Source organism: Psittacula echo (genome assembly GCF_963264785.1).
Source record: "Psittacula echo genome assembly, chromosome: 21".
NCBI lineage: Eukaryota > Metazoa > Chordata > Aves > Psittaciformes > Psittacidae > Psittacula > Psittacula echo.
Genome location: NC_137757.1, coordinates 6,159,191 through 6,181,460, shown reverse-complemented (window position 1 = coordinate 6,181,460; position 22,270 = coordinate 6,159,191). Strand labels below are relative to the sequence as shown.

The 22,270-nt window shown below is 49.1% G+C and overlaps 1 protein-coding gene across 1 annotated transcript in view; it reads right to left on the bottom strand.

Annotated features, from left to right (window-relative positions):
• Positions 1 to 22,270, bottom strand: part of GRIK3 (glutamate ionotropic receptor kainate type subunit 3) — a gene marked incomplete at both ends in the record, with an annotated part of 101,384 nt that overhangs the window by 2,810 nt on the left and 76,304 nt on the right. Inside the window, 4 exons of the mRNA XM_080632283.1 lie at positions 5,075 to 5,292; positions 7,770 to 7,888; positions 12,491 to 12,714; positions 20,332 to 20,535. Of these exons, the coding sequence (XP_080488409.1) occupies positions 5,075 to 5,292; positions 7,770 to 7,888; positions 12,491 to 12,714; positions 20,332 to 20,535 (765 nt within the window). The remainder of the gene's footprint in view (positions 1 to 5,074; positions 5,293 to 7,769; positions 7,889 to 12,490; positions 12,715 to 20,331; positions 20,536 to 22,270) is intronic.

The following is a 22,270-nucleotide window of genomic DNA, read 5'->3' as shown; positions in this document are numbered from 1 at the left end:
GAGCCTGAAGCTGGCTGATAAGTTGGAGGGGTTGAAAAGTCTTTGTGCTTTGCCTTGAATAAGGGTAACTGCTCACCTGCAGCAGCAGGGGAGTTGCTACAGCAGAAGCTTTATCTCCTTTCAGGTCTCTGTCCTTCCCTAAGAAAGCAGGAGATGGAGCCCCAGCCCATCCCAACTGCTGCTATCATGTTTCCCCCTCTTTTTTGCAATATCACCCAAAATGTGCCAGCAAAAGCGCTATAAAGAAGGATAAATTAGCTAAGAGAAAAGTCCCTTGTAATGTTTTCTATTTCAAATGCTTTGCCTGTCCACCTCCTTTTGTTCAGCTTCTTCAAGTTAAACAAAAGCTTCACACCCCCAAAGCTGCTTTGGTGGCAAAGGCTGCTCCTCTGTCTTTAACCCTGTGGGTTCCTGACTGAAATGTCCATGGACTCATTTCTTCTCAGTTAAAGCCCATGTTATAATCCACTTGATGAATGTGCAGGAGTGGATGTGCTGGAGCAAACTTCATTCAAGAGGCAGGATAATCTCCCTTACTTGAAAAGCTGGACCAGTGCCTGTAGGATAGATTTGTGGCATCTATCAAACCTCAAAGAGCAGCAAGAGATGTAGCCTCCAAAAGGATTATTAAATATCTGTGCATTACAATGGGTAATTGAAATGAATAGCACACTCAGCTTGCTGATAAGACTTGTTTAACATTTATATAGTTCACATCAAAGGCCTCTGGGTTCACTGGCTCTCCCTTTCTCTCCTGCTCTTCCTGCATTTAATGCTCCTTGGGTGTTGACACAGAGCTCTTAAACAACATCAGTGTTCTCCAGTTTAAAGCATAGAGCAAAATAAACTGGCAAAAAATCAATAGGCTGCATTTAGTGAAGCTAATAGGACTTGCATGAGGCATTGTAGCTCTTCAGGCAACTTAAATTACATCAGACAGCGCTCCCTGGAAGAGAAAAACCACTTTTCTCTTCTCTTCTTAAATCACTGCTTTTGACCAGCTGAAAGGACTTAGTTGTGATTTGAAGTTGCAGGAGGAGCAGGAGGAAGGCCAGAGGATGGGGGCACCCATGGTGGGGCAAGGACCCTCTGTGGCTGGAGCACGCCTGGGCCAGAGCTGCTTGCTCGTGCGTGGTGCAACAGAGACCTGCCAACACGGGGCTGAGCCCTTCAGCAGCATCCCAGCAGCACAGCGCTGCTGACTGCAACAGCCTCATCTTCCCAGAGATAAAGGGGGGGGTGGCTCCTGCAGGGAGGGCAGGTCAGGCCCCTGGAGCAGGCAGAGCAGCTCAAAGCGTGGCTCCGGTCAAAGCAATCTCAGGTTATCCCCGTAGTCTAAAACCTGCCGCTTCCTCCCTGGGAATTTATTTCCTATTAGTTCCTTTCCCTTCGCTAACACGAGATAAGAACACTCCTTTTCCAAGTGAAAATGCCCCCGCTGTAACTCTCAGCACAGCACCAGCAGGTTGATAGACTGGGCTATTTGTTCAAGCCCAATCCAGCAGCAACTGTCAGTCACTGTGGGAGCTGTCACCAGTCAAGAGCTGCCAAGCGCCGGGTGCTCCCGCTCCAGCCTACCTCAACCACTGTGCATTTTCCTATCAGGGGAAACATTCCTTCCTCCTCCTGCAATATTTCAGCCACACTGCAGAAGTGGTCGCTTATTTATGGGAGTTTGCATGACATCACCTGAGAACGTGCCATAGGAATACGCAAAACCTTTTTAGCAGTGATTTAATAACCCATAAAGAATGCACATAAATTGGGTCTGTTTTGATGGACTCCTTTGAGTGTACGTTTTGCTGACTTCTGATTTTGCAACTTAAGAAGAGCTTCTGCCTAAGATCTCATCTCAGTCTCCCCTCTGGCAGGTTAAAGCCATTCCCCCTTGTCCTGTCCCTACAGGTCTTTGTATGGAATGATGGAGATTATTGCTAATAAAGGTGATCGATCACAGCAGTCAAGGTTCACCCCGTGGAGTTGTGTCTCTCGCTTACACCTCTCCCACCAATTCATAGGAGTGGAGCTTCTCCTCGTGTTGGTCAGGATAAATAACATCAGAATCTGCTCCCCTGTTCTCTGCATCTGACTAAACCCCTGCGTTAGTGCTAAATGAGATGCATGTATGAAAAGCTGAGTACCAGCCCCTCTGAATGCAGCGATTGCAATGACACTGAGAGCGCCTCTGAATTCATTCTTTAGAGTCACAGCTCAGAAGCTGCCTTTAATAACCAATGCTTCAAGACCAGTCACCCAAATAAATTAATGGAATAGTTTAGAGGAGCCACTACAAGGCATCTTGCCAAGACATATATGCTTTTTTATCAGCAAAATTGGCAAGAAAGCAACTTTCAGGCTTAAGATTTTCAATTCCAGCTTGTATGAAAAAATAAATTGATTTTCAGCAACTGAAGATACTTACTGTTGAGGATTTAACATTTCTGTACAAGTGAATTTATACGTACACACACACAAACACTTCCACCCGTACTCCACACTGCACATTAAACCCAGCGTTTGTTCAGAGAGACAGCACCCACTGCAAGATGGGATGGAGTTCTGGTTGATCTATAATGAATACTCGGTGCTCTTCCTAAATTAATTGATCTGGGTTTATTCCTGTAACTCGATCTGCATTGCCAGGGAATAAATAGAATAAATAGCTTCTTCGAGGTTCTTTCCAGGACGTCAAAATCTGCCACTACGGTTGGTGCACGTTTGGAATCAGCTCAGGGAACAGCGTGCAAGGCATTTGTCTTCTTCCTCCTATTTCCTACTGCTCCCCAGGACGATTTCCGGGATGGTGCTCTCCTTGTGCAGCCCAAGGTCCTGCTTTGTTAGACCTCCATGTGCTGAGGGGCTACAGACCCAGCTGGGATCTGGCTGAAAACAGTGACGGGCTGAGCCGCAGGTACAGATGAAGGGACTGTGGCTTGGGGGGGATCTGTGTATGTAGTTTGCAGCTTCTTTAACATGGAGAAGCAGAGGAGCGAGTTCCTAATGTGAGGGGAATTACTTTGCAGAACAGCCCCACAAGGAGCAAGGCAGCAATCTGGATGAAGTCCTAGTGCGTAGTCCACAAAAGAGGTGAGATCTCAGTTAGGATGCTGCCATCAGCCTCTTGTCCCAGCAGTGAGTCTGTTCTGAGGGAGTGCTGGACCTCCAGAGCTCCAGGAGCTTTTCAAGACAGAGCTGTGGGGCTCTCTCTCTGCTGGTAACCCCCTTTTTAGCAGAGCAGAGGGAGGTGATGTGAAGCCTCGTTTGCCATTCCTTTGATCCCACGCATCCAAGGAGATGCAGATCCTCAGCAGACATTGGGATGCTCATTGCTCTGTCCCCCAGAGCTTTCTGCTGTTTGAAGATGTCCCCATGAAGGTGGCACTGGCAGAGCTGCTGTAATGCAGCCCAGTCATTTGGCAAAGACCTTGTTGAGGGGTGGGAGGAATTTGGGCTCTCCCGTATCTCTCTGTACATGGGGACCAGTGAACACCCTGCATGATGCTCTCACTGCTCCACTAATCGAAATGCTTCTCAGAAGGGACATCCCTGAGAATTCATCTCCAAACAACAAGGATAATAAAAGAAAAAGGCAAACACACTGCATCAATAAACCCTGCCAGATGCCCATTAGAAGCCTGAGGAATGATTCTGATGGATAATGATATGAAGCAATAAATATACTATGTCCTTGATGATTTCTAAAAAAGGCTGTTTCCTTTTATTCCCATATAAAACTCTGATTGGAAAGAGCAGTTAAAACACATCAGTAAGAGCCTGTCCTTCCTGAGAGCTGCTGTAGGTTTCTATTGCTTTTGGAAGGAACACAATGCACCTGGCCATGCCAAAGACAAAACCGCATGCACCAGCTCCACTGCAGAAAGCAAAGTGACCTGCAGCAACCTGCTATTCAGAGCCACGTTGTCATTTCCCAGGATGAATCATGGCCCAAACCAAACCAAACCCTCCATGTTTCCTCATCAACCTGCATTGCTGCCTCGCAGAGTGGAGGTTCAGGGAGCACAGTGGCTCCTTAACCAAGAGAAGCTGCAGAAGAACGCTGCTGTTCCTGGTTATTAACATTCAGCACATGGGTTTCCTTTAACGAGTCTTGGCAATTAAACTGCTGACGGCCCCGTCTCGCTGCCTTACACTGGGCCTATTCAAGTCACTGCACTGTTCCAGGCACAACCTGCTTTCTAAAGCATGAACTGTTTGTCACGCTCTGGCCCATATATTTCCTTCTGCATTAGGGTGACCTGGGAGGGGGATCAGCCCCATTCCTTCACTGCAGGCTCTGCTCTGCCAGTGCCCCTCTTGCCTTGCTGCCACAGCTCCCAAGGAGAGCGTTGGCATCCATGGGTGCTGCAGCCAGCCCAGCTCTGCCTGTGCTTCCATAGGAGCCCCACTCCAAACCGTGCCTCGGCACACAGCTTTTTGAGTTCATCATGCATTTAAATTCTCCTCCAAGCCAGCATGATCATCCCTTAGATTAATCACCCTCATTTCTATTCCTTTATTCTCTCTCTTTTTCCTGAAGTGTTTTTACAGGCCAGCTGTGGTTTTGAAAGTCTTTTTAAGTCTCTGGGTTTCTTTCCATTTTGGAGGCAATAGTGAAATATGAACGTTCTTAGCAGCCTCCTCTGCAGTGTTGGCTGACTCCTGAAATTAATTATGCTTTAAAGAGAAGAAATTAATGTGATTTGGGTCTGATGCATTGGTGCTGTTACCTTGCGCTGGGTTTCGGAAGTTAATAAAACTTGACTACGCTAATGTGAGTACCTGAAGGATAAGAAAGGTATTTCAGCTCTAAGAAATGCTGGTCGGGGAGGGTACACTGCAACATCTGCCCAGCTTTAGGTTTCATTTGCTGTCTCCTCTGTCCCTGGAGGCTGACTGGGGTGGCCTCAAGGGCTCTGTGGAACCTCATGAGCTAAACTGTCAAAGTCCTGCCAAGGATGCGAGACTGAAGCGACCTGCTCTAAGGAGAAGCAGTGGTGGCTTAGGAGGCTCTTTGTCTTTGGTTCTTTATTCTCGCTCCCATTGGTCTGGGAGCGTTGCATCTGCTTTGTCTCACCTTGAAGAAGGTCATGGTAGCTCCATCCTTCACTGCTCCGTACTCTATTTTTGTCTGCTTTGCCAAGTCATCTGCCGAGTCGATGGGGGACTCCATCCTCTCCACTGTCAGGAAGGCAGCAAGGTTGGCCGTGTAGGACGAGATGATAATCAGGGTGAAGAACCACCATATGCCACCAATGATCCGTGTAGACAGTGCTTTGGGCATCAGCTCCGAGCCTGGGGTGGGAGAGGGAAAAGGAGAAGGAAGAAAGAGGTAACAGAGGGAGAAAGAACCCATTTTATATATACATATACATATTGCATACATAGATCTGTGTATAGAAAGTATCAGGTTTCACTGTCGGAACTGTACCAACTATGCAACTGAAGCCAACTGGTTTTGAGGCAAATGGTCCTGACATGTTGCATGCAATGGAATCAGTGGGGTTTGTGTAGAACCCCTTTCCCTTCACTGCTGACCTCGTGCAGTGCCCAATGTACAGGCAACATTCCAAGTGAAGTAATTAACCAGGCTGCTTGGATGAGATTTAAATAGCAAGCGATCTGTGGACTTTGATGAGTGTTTTGTTGTGCCATTTAAAAAGGGCTTTGCTTTTCTATGGATTCCTCTTCAAAGCCTCACTCCAGGGAGCGTGTTCAAATACATAAGGTTTAAAACAAAATCAAATGGGAGGAAGGAACTATCAGGGTCCAGTACTTTGAATACCAGTTGGAAGTAAGGAAGCAGGAGATGCTACAGCATAAAAGGTGTAACTGGTCTGGAATGACTTTTACTGAGCAGATGTGAAGGATTAAATGGGTTGTGCTATTTTTGTAATTGCCCAAGACACCTTTTAAAGCCGGGAAAGAGCTTTGGGTTTGAAATGACTGTGTTCAGAGGATACATCCAACCTGGAATCTGCAGCAAAGATTGCACTTTGCAAAGCAATTTTAAGCAGTGAGGCATCAAAGCATAGCATGGAGTGTGGCTTTTCTCCTCTCTGAGTGCAGCAAGGAGGCACCAGGAAGCAGAGGAGCCTTGGATACCGAGGGCTGCTTCGGTTCTCAAGATCCTGATTCTGTTCTTCTCAACATCCTGCTTCTCTCCCATTCCATCTCCTGCCCTTTGATGCATCGGGCGGTGCGACATCAGTCCAGCTTTGAAATCTTTTTCTTCTTGGACGCAGAGCAGAGTTAAAAGGAATTCAGCTCTTTTCATTTATCAGCTGCTGATAAGAAGGTGATTCATCCTGCTAAACTGTCTTGCTGGGAACTGTCACTGGCCATCAGGGCAGTGGGAGCTGGGAAGAATCTTTATTACCCGCTGCGGCAGCAGGAGGAGCACGGAGCAGCAGCACTGCACATGCCACCAAGCTAGTGCTGGGGTTCTTTTGCTCTCTGGGAATAACTAGTGATACATGGTAAATTAAAGTGTGACAATTGTTTGACATTTTCCACTGATTTCTATTCCTGGATTTTCTGCAATTAGATTACAGCTGAATTTCATTCCTTCTTTCAGAGCTGCTCACAAGTTCCCCCTCTGCTGTCTTCCTAACTGATTTACTCTGTTCGTTCCATCTCTATATATTCCATTTGCTCTATTCCACCCACAGATATGAATGTAATCCCATCCATATCCCATTTCTAAGGTCCCTGTCAGTGTCGATGAGTGCACCAGTAGCATAGAAAGCATTCTGTCTCACATGTGGTGGCTGCTGGGCTGAGCTGCCCGGAGGAGCTCCTTGCCATCCTCTCTGCCCTGTGTTGGAGTGGCTTTTAGACCATTTCACAATGTGCAGAATGACCAGATGAGGATAAAAATGGAGGCAGACCAGAGGGCAAGATGCCTTCTCTTCTGTAAGAGCTCATTTAAAGCAGAGCAAGCCAGGACAAAGATCCTGACATTAAACAAATTGAATTATCAGGAATAGGAATTTACAGAATCTGTGGGATGCTGCCGAGTTTGGTGAACTAAGCAGCTGAGGGAGATGATGAAGGCAGTGCTCCTCCTCAGGGCATGGTCCATGGATGCTCCTCTGTGCACCCAGCAGCAGCACACGTGTGAACGCGCCGCTGCTCCATCATGGAGCTTCCAGATGGCACCTGCCAGAGCGTGCACGCTTCATTAATGGTGATGATTGCTGTGCGGTGGTACGGGGGTGCTGGCAGCCACCTGCAGCTCACGGGGTCGGTGATGTGTCTGAGCTGGCAGGATGGGGCTCTGCCCCGCAGGAGGTGAAAGTGCAAATAGAGGCAGGTGCCAGAAATATTGACAAAAGACTGAAAAGCCTGTTCTGACACAGGAAAATCCAGATGGTTCTCTTGGCATAAAGCCCCTGGACCGTGTCCTGGGGTGCTTCAGACAGGGCTCAGCCTTGGCGCGCATCCCCCTCTGTTCCTCCATCCCTGTTGCAGGCACAGTGCAGAGGTGTCTGCGTGGAGGTGAAGTTCAAAGGGAGGGGCTGATAACAAACGCAGTCACCTGGAGCTGCTGAAGCGCAGATCACAGCTCATGAGGCAATAACCACAGGAGATTTTGTCTCGTCAGCCCTTTGCTGGCCCCGGCCCCAGGACCCCTCAGGGTGCTGCGGTGCATCAGGGGCAGCAGACACCGAGCGTGTCCTGCATGGTGGGTCCCAGGAGGTGCAGGAGGAGAGCTGCCTCCCCTCTCCCACACCTCACCCACTGCCTGTGAGTCTGTGAGCAGACCTTACCCTGCTGCATGAGCGCTCCCATCCCAAACCAGAAGCTGTTCAAGAGGGTGAAGTTGTTCTCCACGATGTCTGATCCTGGGTTGCAGGGATGCGCGTCGTACCACTCGTATGGGCTGAACCTATGGGGGCACATGGAAAGTGAGAGCTTCTTAGTCGGGATGTAGCATGACAAGACACTAAAGGAACAGGAACAAAAGAGCCTTAATACGTGTCATGCTGCTGCGGGGGCATGCTGACCCCTGCTTTGTGCACAGCTCTCTTAGCCAGGATGTGCTCAACAGGAGAGATGTGAATGTTTTTAAAGCTGTTTATTTACATTTCCTAAGAGTCCCAAATTTTGCAGAGATTAAATTAAAAACATAATTGGTGTAATTGCGTTAGAACCAGGCATTAATTATCATCTCTGCTTCCTCCTGAAATCCCTGCAGCTTCACAACAGCCCTCGCTCAAAGCCCAGCCCACAGTTTGTATTAGATATTTCTCTGTGTGATTCTCTGCCAAATGTGCTGCTGCCCAAGGAGGAATCTTATGGATCAGTCTCATGCTGCCCTCAGTCAGACAGGTGGCTGGATTTGGAGCTGCCATCCCCATGCACCTGAACCGAGCAGAACAGAGTGCAGGAACACCCCACCATGGGAGATGGATGAGGTCTAACACACAGGAATTCATCCCTGTGAGGGTGCTGAGGCGCTGGCACAGGGTGCTCAGAGAAGCTGTGGCTGCCCCATCCCTGGCAGCGTTCAAGGCCAGGTTGGACACAGGGGCTTGGAGCAACCTGCTCTAGTGGAAGGGGTCCCTGCCCGTGGCAGTGGTTGGAGCTGGGGGAGCTTTAAGGTCCCTTCCAACCCAAACCAGGCTGGGATCCTCTGATTTTATCATGCTGCGACTTCTGATTTAAAAAAGCTTATTCTAAGTACCCATGTCCCATTGTCTGCCTCTGTTTTGCACAAGATACAGTTTAAGGACCTCTCTTCTCCTCGTCTCTCATTGTGCCTTTCTGCAGCAGGGACCACTGCCTGCTCTGAGCTTCCAGAGTACAGACCCGAGGCCTTGCTCTGGCTGCACCCCAAAAGTGCTGCTCATTCATTTGACTGCTCCCCTCCCTCTGGTTTTTCAGTAAGAGAAAATCAGAAGGGAAAACAAGAATCCGGCTGAGCTTCACACGCTGCCTGCTCCTTGAAACCTGCTCTAAGTTTATGCAAGAGGTGCGTAAAGGATGGCACCGAAGCCCTCGCTGTTGAATTAAAAGCAGAGTTCAAGAATTAGATGAAAACTTTCTTGGGCTGCCAATGATGGAATATGAAACGGAGCGGGAATTGCTGAGATCAAATGAGCCTGACAAGATGACACAGGGAAGAACTTCAAGGTCTCTGAGTGAAAACCTACTGGTGCTGCTCAGATTATAGAGAAACAGTCAGAAAACCGCTGAGCAGTGACAGAGCCTTCAGTGCTTGAAAGTGAGCAGGGCCATTAGTGGAAGCGGAGGGGTAATGAAGGAAAGAGCGAGCGGGGCTCACTGACCCCATACAGCTGGAGCCATGATAAATGGGGGCTGCTCAGGATTCACCTCTTCCTCAGGTGTGGACCAGGGGCTGAGAACTATTTCATCAAACCCCAGGATTTTATTCTCTTGTCTCTTCTTGGCCTTTTGGCAGGGAAATGGGAGCCTTTCAGAGAGGTTTTAAAGACCTGACACAAAAGACTTTGGAGTCGAAATCGCATCTCCAGAGAAATTCCTTATGGATGAATATTCAGGCCCCTGCCCCGCTGGGCACCCGGAGGTGATCAGCAGTGCTTTGGAGGCTGCGTCAGTCTAAGGCTGGTGACAATTCACATCAGCCCCTCCACAGTCCACTTGCAACCACTCACCAGACAATTACCCACATGAAGCCTTATACATTGCAAGCGCTTATGGCTCTTTGGGGACTGGGGGGGGTACGAGGAGAGGCTCCATCAATAACTAAGAAAGACTGATTAAAAGGGGAAATGGATCAAACACATCCTTTGCCGGCCTCTAAATAGTCCCTAAGTTGTTTTAAGTGGCATTGACCTATGGTTATAGCATCAGCAGAGGGCTCTGGTGCCTAGTTCAGGAGCCTCACATCTCTGAATTAAGGCTTTGCTATTTTGATTGTGGTTTTCTTCTGAGAATTGGATTTTAGAGGCCTCGCTGGGGTCAAAAGCAGATCCTGTTTCCATTACTTCTGAATGCAGTAAGTATTTTCCCCATGAAATCTCTTGCTTTCCATCTCCATGTGTTAAAAGATCATTCTTGCAGAACCTTAATTACACCGAACACTTGGTGTTCTTTGAAAGAGGAAGACAGAGGCAATGTCAGGAGCAAAACGTGACAAAAAGGTGCAATTGCAATATCTCAGAGGTTCAATTTCAGCCAAAAACCAGCCGGATAGGGAAAAACCTCTTGTATTACATCATAGCTGCCAGGATACAGGGGGATTATGAGGTTTGTTTCAGGTCATTTCAGAACAAAACAAGAGACTAAACCCGTGTTCTTCAGGTTGTTATCCCTCAACATCGGCCACATCAGGCTGGGACCCAGTTGGGTGCTTGAGGGCCCGAGGCAGCTCTCTGAACACAGCACAGAGATAGCCCATTATGTACAAGGTGATGTCTAGAAGGTGTTTTCATTTCCTTCAACCTTTCCTCCGTATTTACTGCAATGAATTTTATGTGCAGCTACAATTTGCCCATTTAACATGCTTTCAAAATGGGACAATTTGAGCTGGATTTGGCCATCATATGGCTTGGGAAAAATAAGCTCATAAAGGTAAAATTGTATTTGAATTGTCACTCCAAGCCGCACAAGCAGTCTAATACTTTAGGGCATTAAAGCCAAAGGCATTACGGCAGCGGAGCCCATCTAGCTGTGTTCTGCATGGCTAACAGAGACAGAAAGTGAAGGAGTTCTATCAGTCATGGCAATGTTTTCCCTTTTCGTAATTACCTCGGGTTCATTCTCCCAGATGAGGACCTTTTCCTGCTGAGAGCGTCCGGTTCTTTCTCTGACACAAAGCAACCGCTGAGCACCTCATCCTGCCCCGCTGCAGGCCCCCAGTGTCCTCCCAGGGACAGAGCCAAACTGGGCCACATTCATGTGTCCCAGGCACTACCTGCATCCGGCTGGGGCTGTCTGTGGGGCAGAGCTGATGGGAAGCTGGAGAGATGTGCTAATGGCAACACGACTCTTGTCCTCGTATAAAATCACAGTATCCCAGACTGGTTTGGCTTGGAAGAGAGCCCAAAGCTCATCCAGCTCCAATCCCTGCCACGGGCAGGGACACCTTCCCCTAGAGCAGGTTGCTCCAAGCCCCATCCAACCTGGCCTTTGGTTGAACGGCTTTGCCATCCTGGGTGGTTTGGAGCACTAATGCTTCCTGCTGAGCCGAGTTTACTTTGACAACTGCTGTTATGTGTAATTAGGATATTACACAGTGAAATCATCTCTAAATGCTGCTGGGGACCTGAGGGATGCTGAAAATTGCAGATTTGTTTTAACATGAGGGTTAATGGATTCTGGTTGCTGCAGTTTCCATTTAATCTTTTTGCATCTGTGATGTCAGTGGATCAGATAGGAGCTGGTTTGGAGGAATGCTCTGAGGAAAGCTCCTCACAGCAGCCCCTGGGGCTCTGCCCATAGTGCCCAGTTCAAGGTGTGGGGTGAGCAGGGAGGGCTCTGAAGGCATTGCTGGCATAACTTGAACTGGAAGAAAGGGGAAACCAGTGTCCAAGTGCGGGTTGTGCTTAGGAACCTTCCTCGCACACAGTATTTAAGCAGGATATTTGCACATCCAGCGAGGGCTGTGCATGGCCGGGGAGGCGAGGGCTTTGTTCTGGTTTGAAAAGGTTGAATCAGTTCTTGGGAGCAGCCCTGGTCTGTGCGTCTCATCAAAGGCTCTGTGAAATTAATAACACATGCAAATCTATGCTAATTCTTCTTTTAAATATAGGGGGTTTAAACATGCTAATTAGATGCATATTAATTTTGTAAACAGGCACATTGTCTGATCTCTAGCAACGGGTTCTCCGTTCTTTTGATATAGGGAAGGGTTTGTGGGAGCTTTGCTGGTGGAGGGTGTAGGGGCAGGAGCTGGATGCGGTGTAGGACCCAGCACGGGGGCTGGGTGAGAAGCGACCTGACAGGAGCTCGAACGAGAATGATGGAGAACAGGACAATTACCCTCCATTATACCAGGGAGGTGCTAATGAAATGGAGAGGCAACAACATTTCTAAAGCCATAAAAGAACATGCATTTAAAATTCTTTTCTACTAGAAGTCTGCTAAATGTGTGGAGCTGCCTGCCCTGACACAGCGAGAGGGGCTTATGGTAATAAAGCAAACAAACACAAGCATTTAGTCTGGTAAAGCAGTAAAAGGGACAGAAAGCAGACTTTTGCTAGCAAAGAAGGAAACAAATTTCCCCTGTGGATAGCTCATCTTTGATTGTCACCATGGAGCTTGCATCACCTGTACAAACACCTGAGATGCAGGTTCCAAAGAGCACAGGCAGGGGAGCCTGGTACCTGGGAGCATCCCCAGCTGAGAGCACAGCCTGCTTTGGGTGATGGACCAAAAGGCATTTCATTAAGAACACGGGTTTAACACACCAGGCAGCAAAATGGATCTGAGCATGGGGAGGGCACTTTGTGGCATGGCAGTAGATGTGGCGTGGTGGCACTTGGGTTTTGGTGTATCCCCTTACCTGGCTATGACGAACAGCACGCAGCTGACCCCCAGGTAGGCGAGGAGGATGTACATCCAGATGTCGGGAGACAGGGGGTTGAGGAAGGAGAACACGCTGGGGTTGGTCCCGTTGGGCTTGCGGTACAAGATGCTGACCCCCAGCGTCATGAAGGGCTTGGAGAAGTCTATCGCCTTCTCCCGAACGTGGGTGATGGTGAGAGGAGCAACGGCCAGATCAGCTTTCTGTGTGCAACAAGAGGGAGAGAGGAGGAAGGCATTAGGAATTGTTTGCTAATTCTGCTCCATGACGTTCACTGTGTGGGTGTTTGTCTGATGGTAACCAGTGAAAAACACTGCAGACAGCAGAGAGACATTACAGTCACCGCAGCTTTCGCCCAGATGCAGTGAGCTCGTTTTGATGGGCTCTCCTATAATGGTTGGAAGAATTGTGCTTCACAATGGTATAAGATGTCTGTGGTCCTCGCTGCGCTTGTTTCTTGCCACACAACTCCTTACGGCAGGGTTTGCTGTGTGCGCATCCCACTGTTTGCAGAGATGATCTGGTTTTGTTGACTTTCCTTTCAACGCTGCTGCAAGAGGAGAGAGACACAGGGGGAGGCCACTCCAGGATGCACTTGCAGGGAGTAATATTGTAGCAGCATGGGGTAAAAGCTTCAATTTCTTTCCTCTCAGTCCGCATCATGGTACAACTTGAAAGGAAGCCGTGGTGTAGGGTGGGAAGGGGGAAACTCGCTGCTCCCTTTCCATCTTCTGTCCCTATGGCTGCAGCCCCACCGAGGAGATGCTTTGCTGATCAGTGATGGACTTCACAGCTTGTCGTGCTGGAAGTGTCTGAGCTGCACGAGGAGTTTCAGCCGAGCATGTTCTGCATCCTGACTTCTTGTCCGGCTTCTGTTTCTGTCTGTTACTCAATCATTTCTATGCTAAATGCAGTGCTCGGCCATGGCCAGCTTTGTCGTACAGAGCTGCGTTCATCCCTCTCACCAGGTCCTTAACACCATAACTAAATACATCCAAGGCTACCTCAGTGGCAGCTGCATTGCTTGGGGTTTGCAAACCTCTTTCAGTATCTTTGACTTCCAGGGAAATGCAGGCACATAAACGGTGCTGGAGTTGAGCAGCGCCCATTGCCTGGCGTTCCCGTGCAAGATCTATTTAACAGCTGGTTCTGAAAATTAACACTCTCAATTATCCGTGAGTGATAATTGCCAAGAGCTACCGTGGATTTGTCATTACCCACAAACCTTAACTCAATATTGGCTGCCTTGCTGGAACATGCTTTACTCCAACAGCAACTATGGGCTCGCTGTAGAAACCAGTGAAGATCCATGGCCTGAGTTGTGGAGGGAGGCCAGGGAATGGTCTCGTTTAACCTGGCAAATCTGTGATGAAACTTAGTGCAATATTCAGAAATACAGGAATCTGGGCCTTTTTCTGTAAGCTGAGTTTCTCCATGGGCTTTTGTCCATTACAGACGTGTGTGTGTGTGCAGGAAAAGGGTTTCCTCTCCAAAGAACGTGGCTTTCAAGGTCCTGAACAGAAGAGTTGCAGGAATTCTGTCACAAGGGTGAAAGTGATGTGTATTTTGTAACATGGTTCCTCTGCTGAGCCCTGGTTGGTTCCCTTCCCTCTCACTTCCCCAATGGAAATACATCTTAAATCAGCTTGGTACAAAAAGTGTCTGCTTCAATCACTGCCATTTGCCAAAACTTAGAGCAAATGGGAACAGGATTTTCCCAACGAGCCCTTTTGTGCCAGCTGGGGCTGTGGGGGCACCGATGGACTCCGCAGGATGGGGGGTTCTGCAGTGCACAGGCTGGAGGTGGGATGCAGAGCCCATATCCTGGGTACCAGCAGATGCCTGGTGGTTTGTACCTCGGCTGCTCTCCCCCCGTTACAGCACACGTGTGTCACAAGGCAGAAATGGCACAAGCAAGGCAGGATGTTAGCTCCTCCATCACTCCTGTGGGGGTGTCCTGACTCAACAGGGAAAACCGAAGGAGATAGGGAAGGGTTTGGCTATGGATTTTTGTGGAGGAGGAGACTAATGAGCAGTTCTGTGGTCAGTGCTGGCGAGCAGCTGCCTGGCTGGGAGCTCCCAAGCCGCGTTTGTCAGTGATATACAAGCTAACTAACAGCCAGGAGTTTACGCTTTAGCACAGAGAATGAAGAGAGGGGAATCTGCATGGATGCCCGAGGATCAGAAGTGCTTTTAGTGCAGAAATCAAATTCGACTGTGTCATTTCAGCAGCTCCTCTGATTTGATCACAGCCCCGTGTCCTTGGCAGTAAATGTCACACCCCATCAGAAGGGAGCATGTATCAGGAGCCCAGGCTGCTGTGGTCTCCTGAGCTATTACAGGCAGCGCAGGGCTGCACTTCGATACCCTTTTATCAATGCAGATTTCTTGTGAAGGTGGCCTCTAATGAAGGGTTTGCTGACTGCGAGGATCTAAATCAAACCCCACCAAGGGCGAAGCTTTCATTTGTCGTGCTCTGACATTACAAACTGGGAAGTCAATTACCAAGCCCCGACTGCTTCCTTCACTCAGCCCCAGCTTTTACGCTCTTGCACAGGAATATGGGGTTTAGTTAAAATGAGGAATTATAGCAAGTGCCAGCAGCTTAAAGGCCCTTGTCCAGCAAAACCACTTAAGCACACGCTTCTGTTTTACTGGGGCTTGCCCACCTTCCAAGCCTTATGTGTGTTCTGAAGTGTTCGGCTGAATTGGGGCCAAAAAGATGAATTTTGCCAAGGCAGCTACGTGGCAAATGCAGACAGTTCTCTAACACACCTGGAAGGATTTGGATCTCCTTATCCACCCTGGGTTACAGCATTTTCACTTGGGTGGAACTGATGCGAGTTACCGGGCATTCAGTGCATGGAGGATCATATTCTCTGCACAGAGATTTGGCTTTTATCAGGAAATGCTGAGTCTTATCTTCAAGTTCTCAGTTATCACACGAATGGGTCAGAGCAGCTCCTGCACAGCCACAGTCACTGTGGGAATCCTGCGGGATCCAGCCTCCACCGGAGGAAAACTGTGTGTGACAGCAGAGCTCCCGTAGCATCAGCACCAAGATAAATATTGATTCCAGACAAGAAGCTGCCTCTGTGCTTATTTTGTCAATCTGAGCCAGGTATTTACATAAACTAATTACATGTGTGTTGCCTGAGAGACAGAAATAGTGCATATTTTACTTATTTAATTGTTATTCAGGTGTCTGGTTGCAGCATCGACTTTGTCATCCCTCACCACTGCCCTGTCTCAGGGCCCATCTCTGCCCCTCTTGCTCAGGTGCTGCTTCATGCTCCTGCACCCCCGTGGCTCTGCTGTGTGCTGGCATCACTCCTGCATCCTTCTGCACCTCTCCTCATCCAGACGCCCGTGGGCTCAGATCCTGGAGCACTGGGGGATGACAGAGGAGGCTGCTCTCACTTGCAGGCATCAAAGCGCTGCGCTGAGTGCCCCGTGCCCACATCCCTCCCCTCTCGCTGGCCAGGGACAGCAAAACACTCAGTATGAGAAGTGATGCTCGAGGAGAGCAGGGTTGTGCCCGGCAGCATCCGGGGGTCAGTGTTAATGCTCTGCCTCCAGCTTTTAATGGCTGCTCCTACAGTTTCGTTCCTAATTTAGACATCATTCCTGTCAATGAGTTTAGTTAGTATCAGTGGTGAATTAAGAACCGATGTCACAGGGACAGCCGAGCTGTAAGCTGAAGAGGAGAAATGAGGACCTTGAAGACCTCTTGTAATCTTTTCTTTTAAGAAGTTCTTTAGAAAGGAAACTGCCATTAATTGTGCCTGAGGGATGCCAAAGGCTGCAGGATCCCAGGGAGAGCAGTCGTATCTTTAGAGACAAGCCCTGTCCTGTGAATTACTGGTGGGGGAACAAGCCATGGGGAGGGAAAGGCAGGTCCAGAGCCACCTCAAGAGGCAAACAGAGAACTTGGGGTACCCAACGGGCGCTTCCATCCCTCACAGGAGCTCCTGCAGTGTCTAAAGCAGAAGTGAAGAACACTTCACCCAGAGAAGTTCTTCTTCCCCTGTTCCAGGCTCAGTGGCTTCCAAATGAATCCCCAGTTCTCCTCACTTGAAATAAACCAGCGCAGGAACATTAATGGCAATGCGATGCAATATGTATTTCTGCCAGAATTTACTGTCAATAAATGCCCACTTATTGTGAAGGTGTTAAATCAACTGTCATAAACCCTCCCTAAGGACAGATATTACATCTTCTCTATAGTTACCATTGGCAGGGATTTCCATTAGAAACCCTGTTATTTTTCATACCTTTTTTATTCCCACACGAGGTTTCAGATTGGATGGGAATTCGATATGCACTGTCTCAGCACAGGGCAAGTTTTATTTGTGAACAAGTTGGTGCAAAATGTCCAGAATGGCTCATTCTGCTGCCTTTATGGGATCCTGCCCACAGACAACAGGGGAGATTTGCAGGTGCTATTTTGCCCGACAGCTCGGCTTTATAAATCAGAATGGATGGGCCACTGCTCACAGCGTAGTTCTGCTTGTATCAATGATGATTTCTATGAATAAACATCAATAGCAGCTCCCTACGGATGAAAGGAGAGCTGACAGTTGCCAGCTTCCCTGTTTGTTATGGATGTGGGACACGGGAGCATCTCTGTGTCACCTGAATGCCCCAAACCCCCCCGCATGCCGTGAGAGTTCAGCTTTTGTGGTTCATCTGCTTGAGGCTTCTCTGTGGGAGTGACCAGGGAGAGTGCCAATAAACAAGGAGCTGCTGTGAGGAAGGACTCTGGTTCCCCAGGGAGTGAACGGAGCTACCTCAAAACAGGGATATTCATGTGATGAAGCCCCGCAGCAGATGAAAGGCAGCAGGATGGGGTTTCCGCATGGGACCACGCGAGCCTCCCTTCTCCGCATGTGATCCTGGGGACCTGGCAGCTAGGGTCACGCTGGGGGCTGCTCTGACTGCTGTTGCTTTTGCTGTTTATGCTTAAGGCCAGACTAGAAACAAAGCAGTTTTACAAAGGATCTTTGCCTAAGGCATTCCTGCCTGTGGCCAGGCATGTCTGGATCAGAGAGGAGAGGGAAAGCAGAGTGATGAGTGACTCCAAAACAAGCCATGAGAGCTCAGAGTAAACAGCTCATCCTCCATCACGTGTGCTGTGCACCTTTACCCAGCTCCTCTTCACTACATTTCAGCCTTGGCTGGATCTCCCACAGCATCTTCCAGAGCTCTCAGACCTTCCAGGGATAACAAATCACCATTTCAGCCTCTTATTTCCCTTCAGGAGCACCCTTTCCTACGCACAGGACGTTGAACCAAGCCTGCACATCAGCTCAGCCCACCAGAGCTGGTGCATCTCAGCAGTCCTGGGGGCTCAGCTTCAGATTTAACTCTTCACCAATGCACAGATTTAGTGCATAGAATTAATCCCGGCCTGGCTGCCTGGAGCTCCCCAAATCCCTCCTGCTTTATGCTCCCACCTGAACGATCCTGATTCTTTCATGAGGAGGAGACACTGAATCTGGAGGCAGGCCAGCCCAGATATCAAACTCACAGTGGGGGCAGCCCTGTTTTCATCACTACAACGTTGTTTGAATGCCGTCTCCAACACTTTTCCTACTAGGTGTGAAATAAGTTTGAACTTTGCCATTGCAAAGTGCCAATCAGTTGTTGCTTTCTCCACACAAGCTGAAGATGCTTTGCTGCTGAGGAAGGGCCCCATCTGGTTGCAGTTTCACTTTTTAATGCTTTCCATAAACACAGCTATAAAAAGCAATGACATGCAGATAAAGAAAATAATGGCTTTATATGGGGTTTGGGCAGTGGTTATAAATCACTCCAAGGCATTCACCTGTTAGAGAGCAGAGTTCAAACCTACTGCTACAGTAAAACTCGCAAGAAGAAGAGGCTTGGTCCTTTCCTGATGCTGTGTGTTAATTTGCTTTTTGAATAGCTGGCCAAGAAATACTTCACTGCAGGTTGACCGTGAGTTTCATGTTCCTTAATGAGGTTGTTCCTCACACCTTCTTCTCAGTATCTTTTAGCTGACCACAGCTTTGGGAATGGCTGGAAGCCTCCCGAGAGCCCTATAACATCTCGCAGGACATTGGAAGTGACATGGTTCGGACTAAATGATGGCCTGGCTTCTATTGCCTAGATCTTTTTTCCTGCTTTGGAGCAATTACTTCTTCAGAGCCCTGCTCTACAGATACTCTGCAGTGAGAGCCACAGACCCTGCACCAGCAGCGAGGGCAGGAGCTGTGTTCTGGAGCACACTGCCTAGGATTGCATCCTTTGCTCTGCATCTGCTCAGCTCCATGTCACACGCAGCACTTGCAATGGCAAAGTACCAACGTCTTCTGCTGTCACTGATCTCACTCAGCCTGGCTGTTGTGTAAGAGACTCTAAAGGGTGTATTTTGAGCTGCATGGAGTTTTCTGGAAGGGGAACCACAAAGGCAGCTTTGCACAGCCTGTGGCGTATTCCCCGGCGAGGCGCAGTGTCCTCCCCAAGGGCTGTCCTTGCGTGCCCTCCCTGCTCCTCAGGGTGAGCCAGCCAAGGACACCGGCGCTCTTCGCAAACTGATTAAGCATCGCTGTGTCCCACAGGGGACGTAATCATCATCATCTGCATTTACAGATGGAGGAAGCATTGCACGGAAGCAGCTTGTCCAATGTCATTTAGGGCAGAGGAGCCAAATCTGGAAACACAACCTGGATCGCGGAGCTGCAGCTCCGCAGCCTCACCACCAGACACTGCTCTGTTACCTGCTCCCAGCAAAGCTCCTTCACTGCTGGGACTCACCAGCAAATACATTCTTCTCATGTGAACCAGGGGAGCATCACAGCTGCTGCATGCATGGGGTTGGTTTTGTCTCTTTTCTGCCTTATGCGGTGTTTTCAGCATGAAGGCAGGAACCTGAGAGGAGATCCAAGGGCTGCACCACCTGAGCAGGAGGCCAGGAGAAGAGCACTGTGTGACAGCTCTAGGACTGCTTACGTGGCTGCCTGTGCTGCAGAGATCATCACTTAATTCTGATGTTTTTTGTTGGTTTTGATGATTTTGATGAGACCTTTTCTGGGAATCAGAGATTCCTGAAGACTCCAGCTTTCCTCACGTCCCTAACGGGGCTTCTGGGATCACAGGATGTGCTGGAGGCAACGGATGTAATGAGAAGACTGAGCAGCCTCTGGCTGCGAGTCGAGGTTTCAGACTAGGTGACTTTTTGGTGTCTGTGAGAGTAAAGCTGCCACAACAGTTTCAATAGTGCTTAATGGGCTTTGAGAAGTGGCTTTAGAATGGGCTTTTCCTTTTAGGAAGAGCACAGCTGCTCTGTTGCAGGGGGAGCTCTGTGTCCCAGGAGATTGCAGAAATAAACTGCCTTTATCACAGTATCACAGTATGTTAGAGATTGGAAGGGACCTCAAAAGATCATCTAGTCCAATCCCCCTGCCAGAGCAGGAACACCTAGATAAGGTTACACAGGAATGTGTCCAGGCGGGTTTTGAATGTCTCCAGAGAAGGAAACTCCACAACCCCCCTGGGCAGCCTGTTCCAGTGCCCGACATAGGACAAAATAGATGTATGAAACTGTGCCCTGCACTCCTGCAGTCTGGGTACATCATCCGGATCCAGCTGAGCTGGTCTGGGACACGCCTGGGGTCCCTCGGCGTTGTGCCCTGGGCTGTGTTTATCAGGGCAGAGCAGCAGCATCAGCAGCATCCTTGGGGGGGGTGACAGCAGGTACACACCGCTCCTGCCCCAGGCAGAAAGCCTGGGGACATCCCAGGCTCAGCCCCCCCTCAGCAGCCCCCCTGCCCATGCTGCAGCCAAGCTTCACTCACGTGGTCAATGAGCTCCTTGATCATTCCATTCCACTGCCCCTTCTCATCCTGCGCCCCGTATTTCCCGTCCTCCACCAGCCGGATCTCGTAGGTGAAGCCCAGGATGATGGCCAGCTCCTTCAGGAGGTCGATGCAGTAGCCCTCAAAGCGGTCGTTCCCAAACAGAGCCGTGTCGGACTTACGGAACATGACAAAGGGCTCTTCCTGCACACGGGAAGGCAAAAAGCCCCTGTTAAGGGTGAGCTGTGGTCCCACAAGGTGCAGGCTCCGCAGGCAGGGCTGGCACTGGGACATGTTGGAATAGATTAACTTTGCGTGGTACTGATTAGCGGCCTTGGTCACCCCACAACAGGCAATTTTGTCTCTTCTGAGCAGCCAATCGTTTTCTCTTTGGTAGGATTTCAGGGAGAAAAATAGCTATTTCATGCCCTGGAAAGGAAGAGTGGTGAGAACCAAGAGAAGAGGAAGGACAAACTCAACCCCAAGTTCCAGCAGCAGAAATGCAGCTGACGTGCACTGCAGTGCCTGTTGTTTGCTGGAGCTGCAGCAAGCAAGAGGCTGGTGGGTGAAACACAGGGTGAGGGAGCAGTGCCTGGCTGGTGCCCATCCCAAAATGTTCCCCAGTTCATCTCATTTTCCTCTTTGCTGATGGGATATGGGCCCCTCTGGCTACCCAGAAAGAGTTTCTGCTGCAGTCAGAGATGCCATGGGAAGGTTGGGGTGTCTTTAACCCCAGCAGTGCCAAGCCACCACCACAAGTGAAAGATAGCTAATAAAGTGCCTTCCAGCCAGCTTTGCCCTATGGGTCTCTGCCTCTTCAGCAGAGGTGAAGTTAGAAAAGGGCAAACTTGCACAGCCCTTGGTGAAGATCAGGCTTGGGCAGCCACCAAGGACGAGGGACGCTGAGGAGCTCGAGGGAGGAAACGTGTAGAGGACAGATGGAAATGGCAGGAGATGGTAGGAGGCAGGAAAAAGCTGGAGGGCAAGGGGAGGATGAGATACCAACAGCAGCTAGCACATGGCTCCAAATGCAGGTGTCTCAAAGCAGGGCAGCGAGGGGACAACAGAGCACAGGGAGCTCAATTTGCAGCATTATAGAGCAAACATCCCGCCTATAGAGCTCAGGTTGGCACACACACTCCTGTGCTTAAACCCTGCCCTCCCTGGGCTCCTCCTCAGCTTTCTTCTCTGGAATTAGTGCTTTGTTTATGAATGAGCTCAATCTATGGATCTTGATATAAACACACCAGCTCCAGAGCTGCCACAAAGCACTATTAATGTGGGGAAGCGCTGTAGGGATTACATACATATTTAACAGCCGAAGCACTGAACATTAGGACGCCACTCGCTTCAGTAATGTATCTCCAGGTCTCCAATGTTTCCTAGGGGGTAACTCTGAACTCTATGAACCACTTATTCACGGCCTATTTCACAATTTATTACTGAAAATGGCCAGACATCCAATTCAGAAGCTCTCTCGGTTTGCTAATCGATTTCTCAGTGAAGGTGCCCTCAATTTCAGAACTTCACAGTTCCCATATTGCTTGGGGAGCGTGGCGCTGGCTGCTGGGGTAATATTTCTCTTCCAACAAGTCACTGCAATATGAGTAAAAGGGGAAAAAATAACCTTTCATGCTTTTCTTTTGAAAGGTTCCTTCTCTGCCTTTTCTATGGTCATTTACGGCAGTGCAAAGGTACAAAAGGGTGTTGCAAATGCAAATAACATTTAGGGTTGTATTTTATGTTTATTTTAGAAGCCAGTGAATGAAAATGCAGTTATGGCAGAAACTTGGATCTCAGTACATTTCCATTTACAGGAGATACCCCCCGTGCAAGCCCAAGGAGGGGCACAGTCAATAGGAACTGATACCACCCTTGTAGATGATGCAGTTTGCACATCATCACAGGGTATGAGATGAAAATCCTGCCTCAAAGAGCC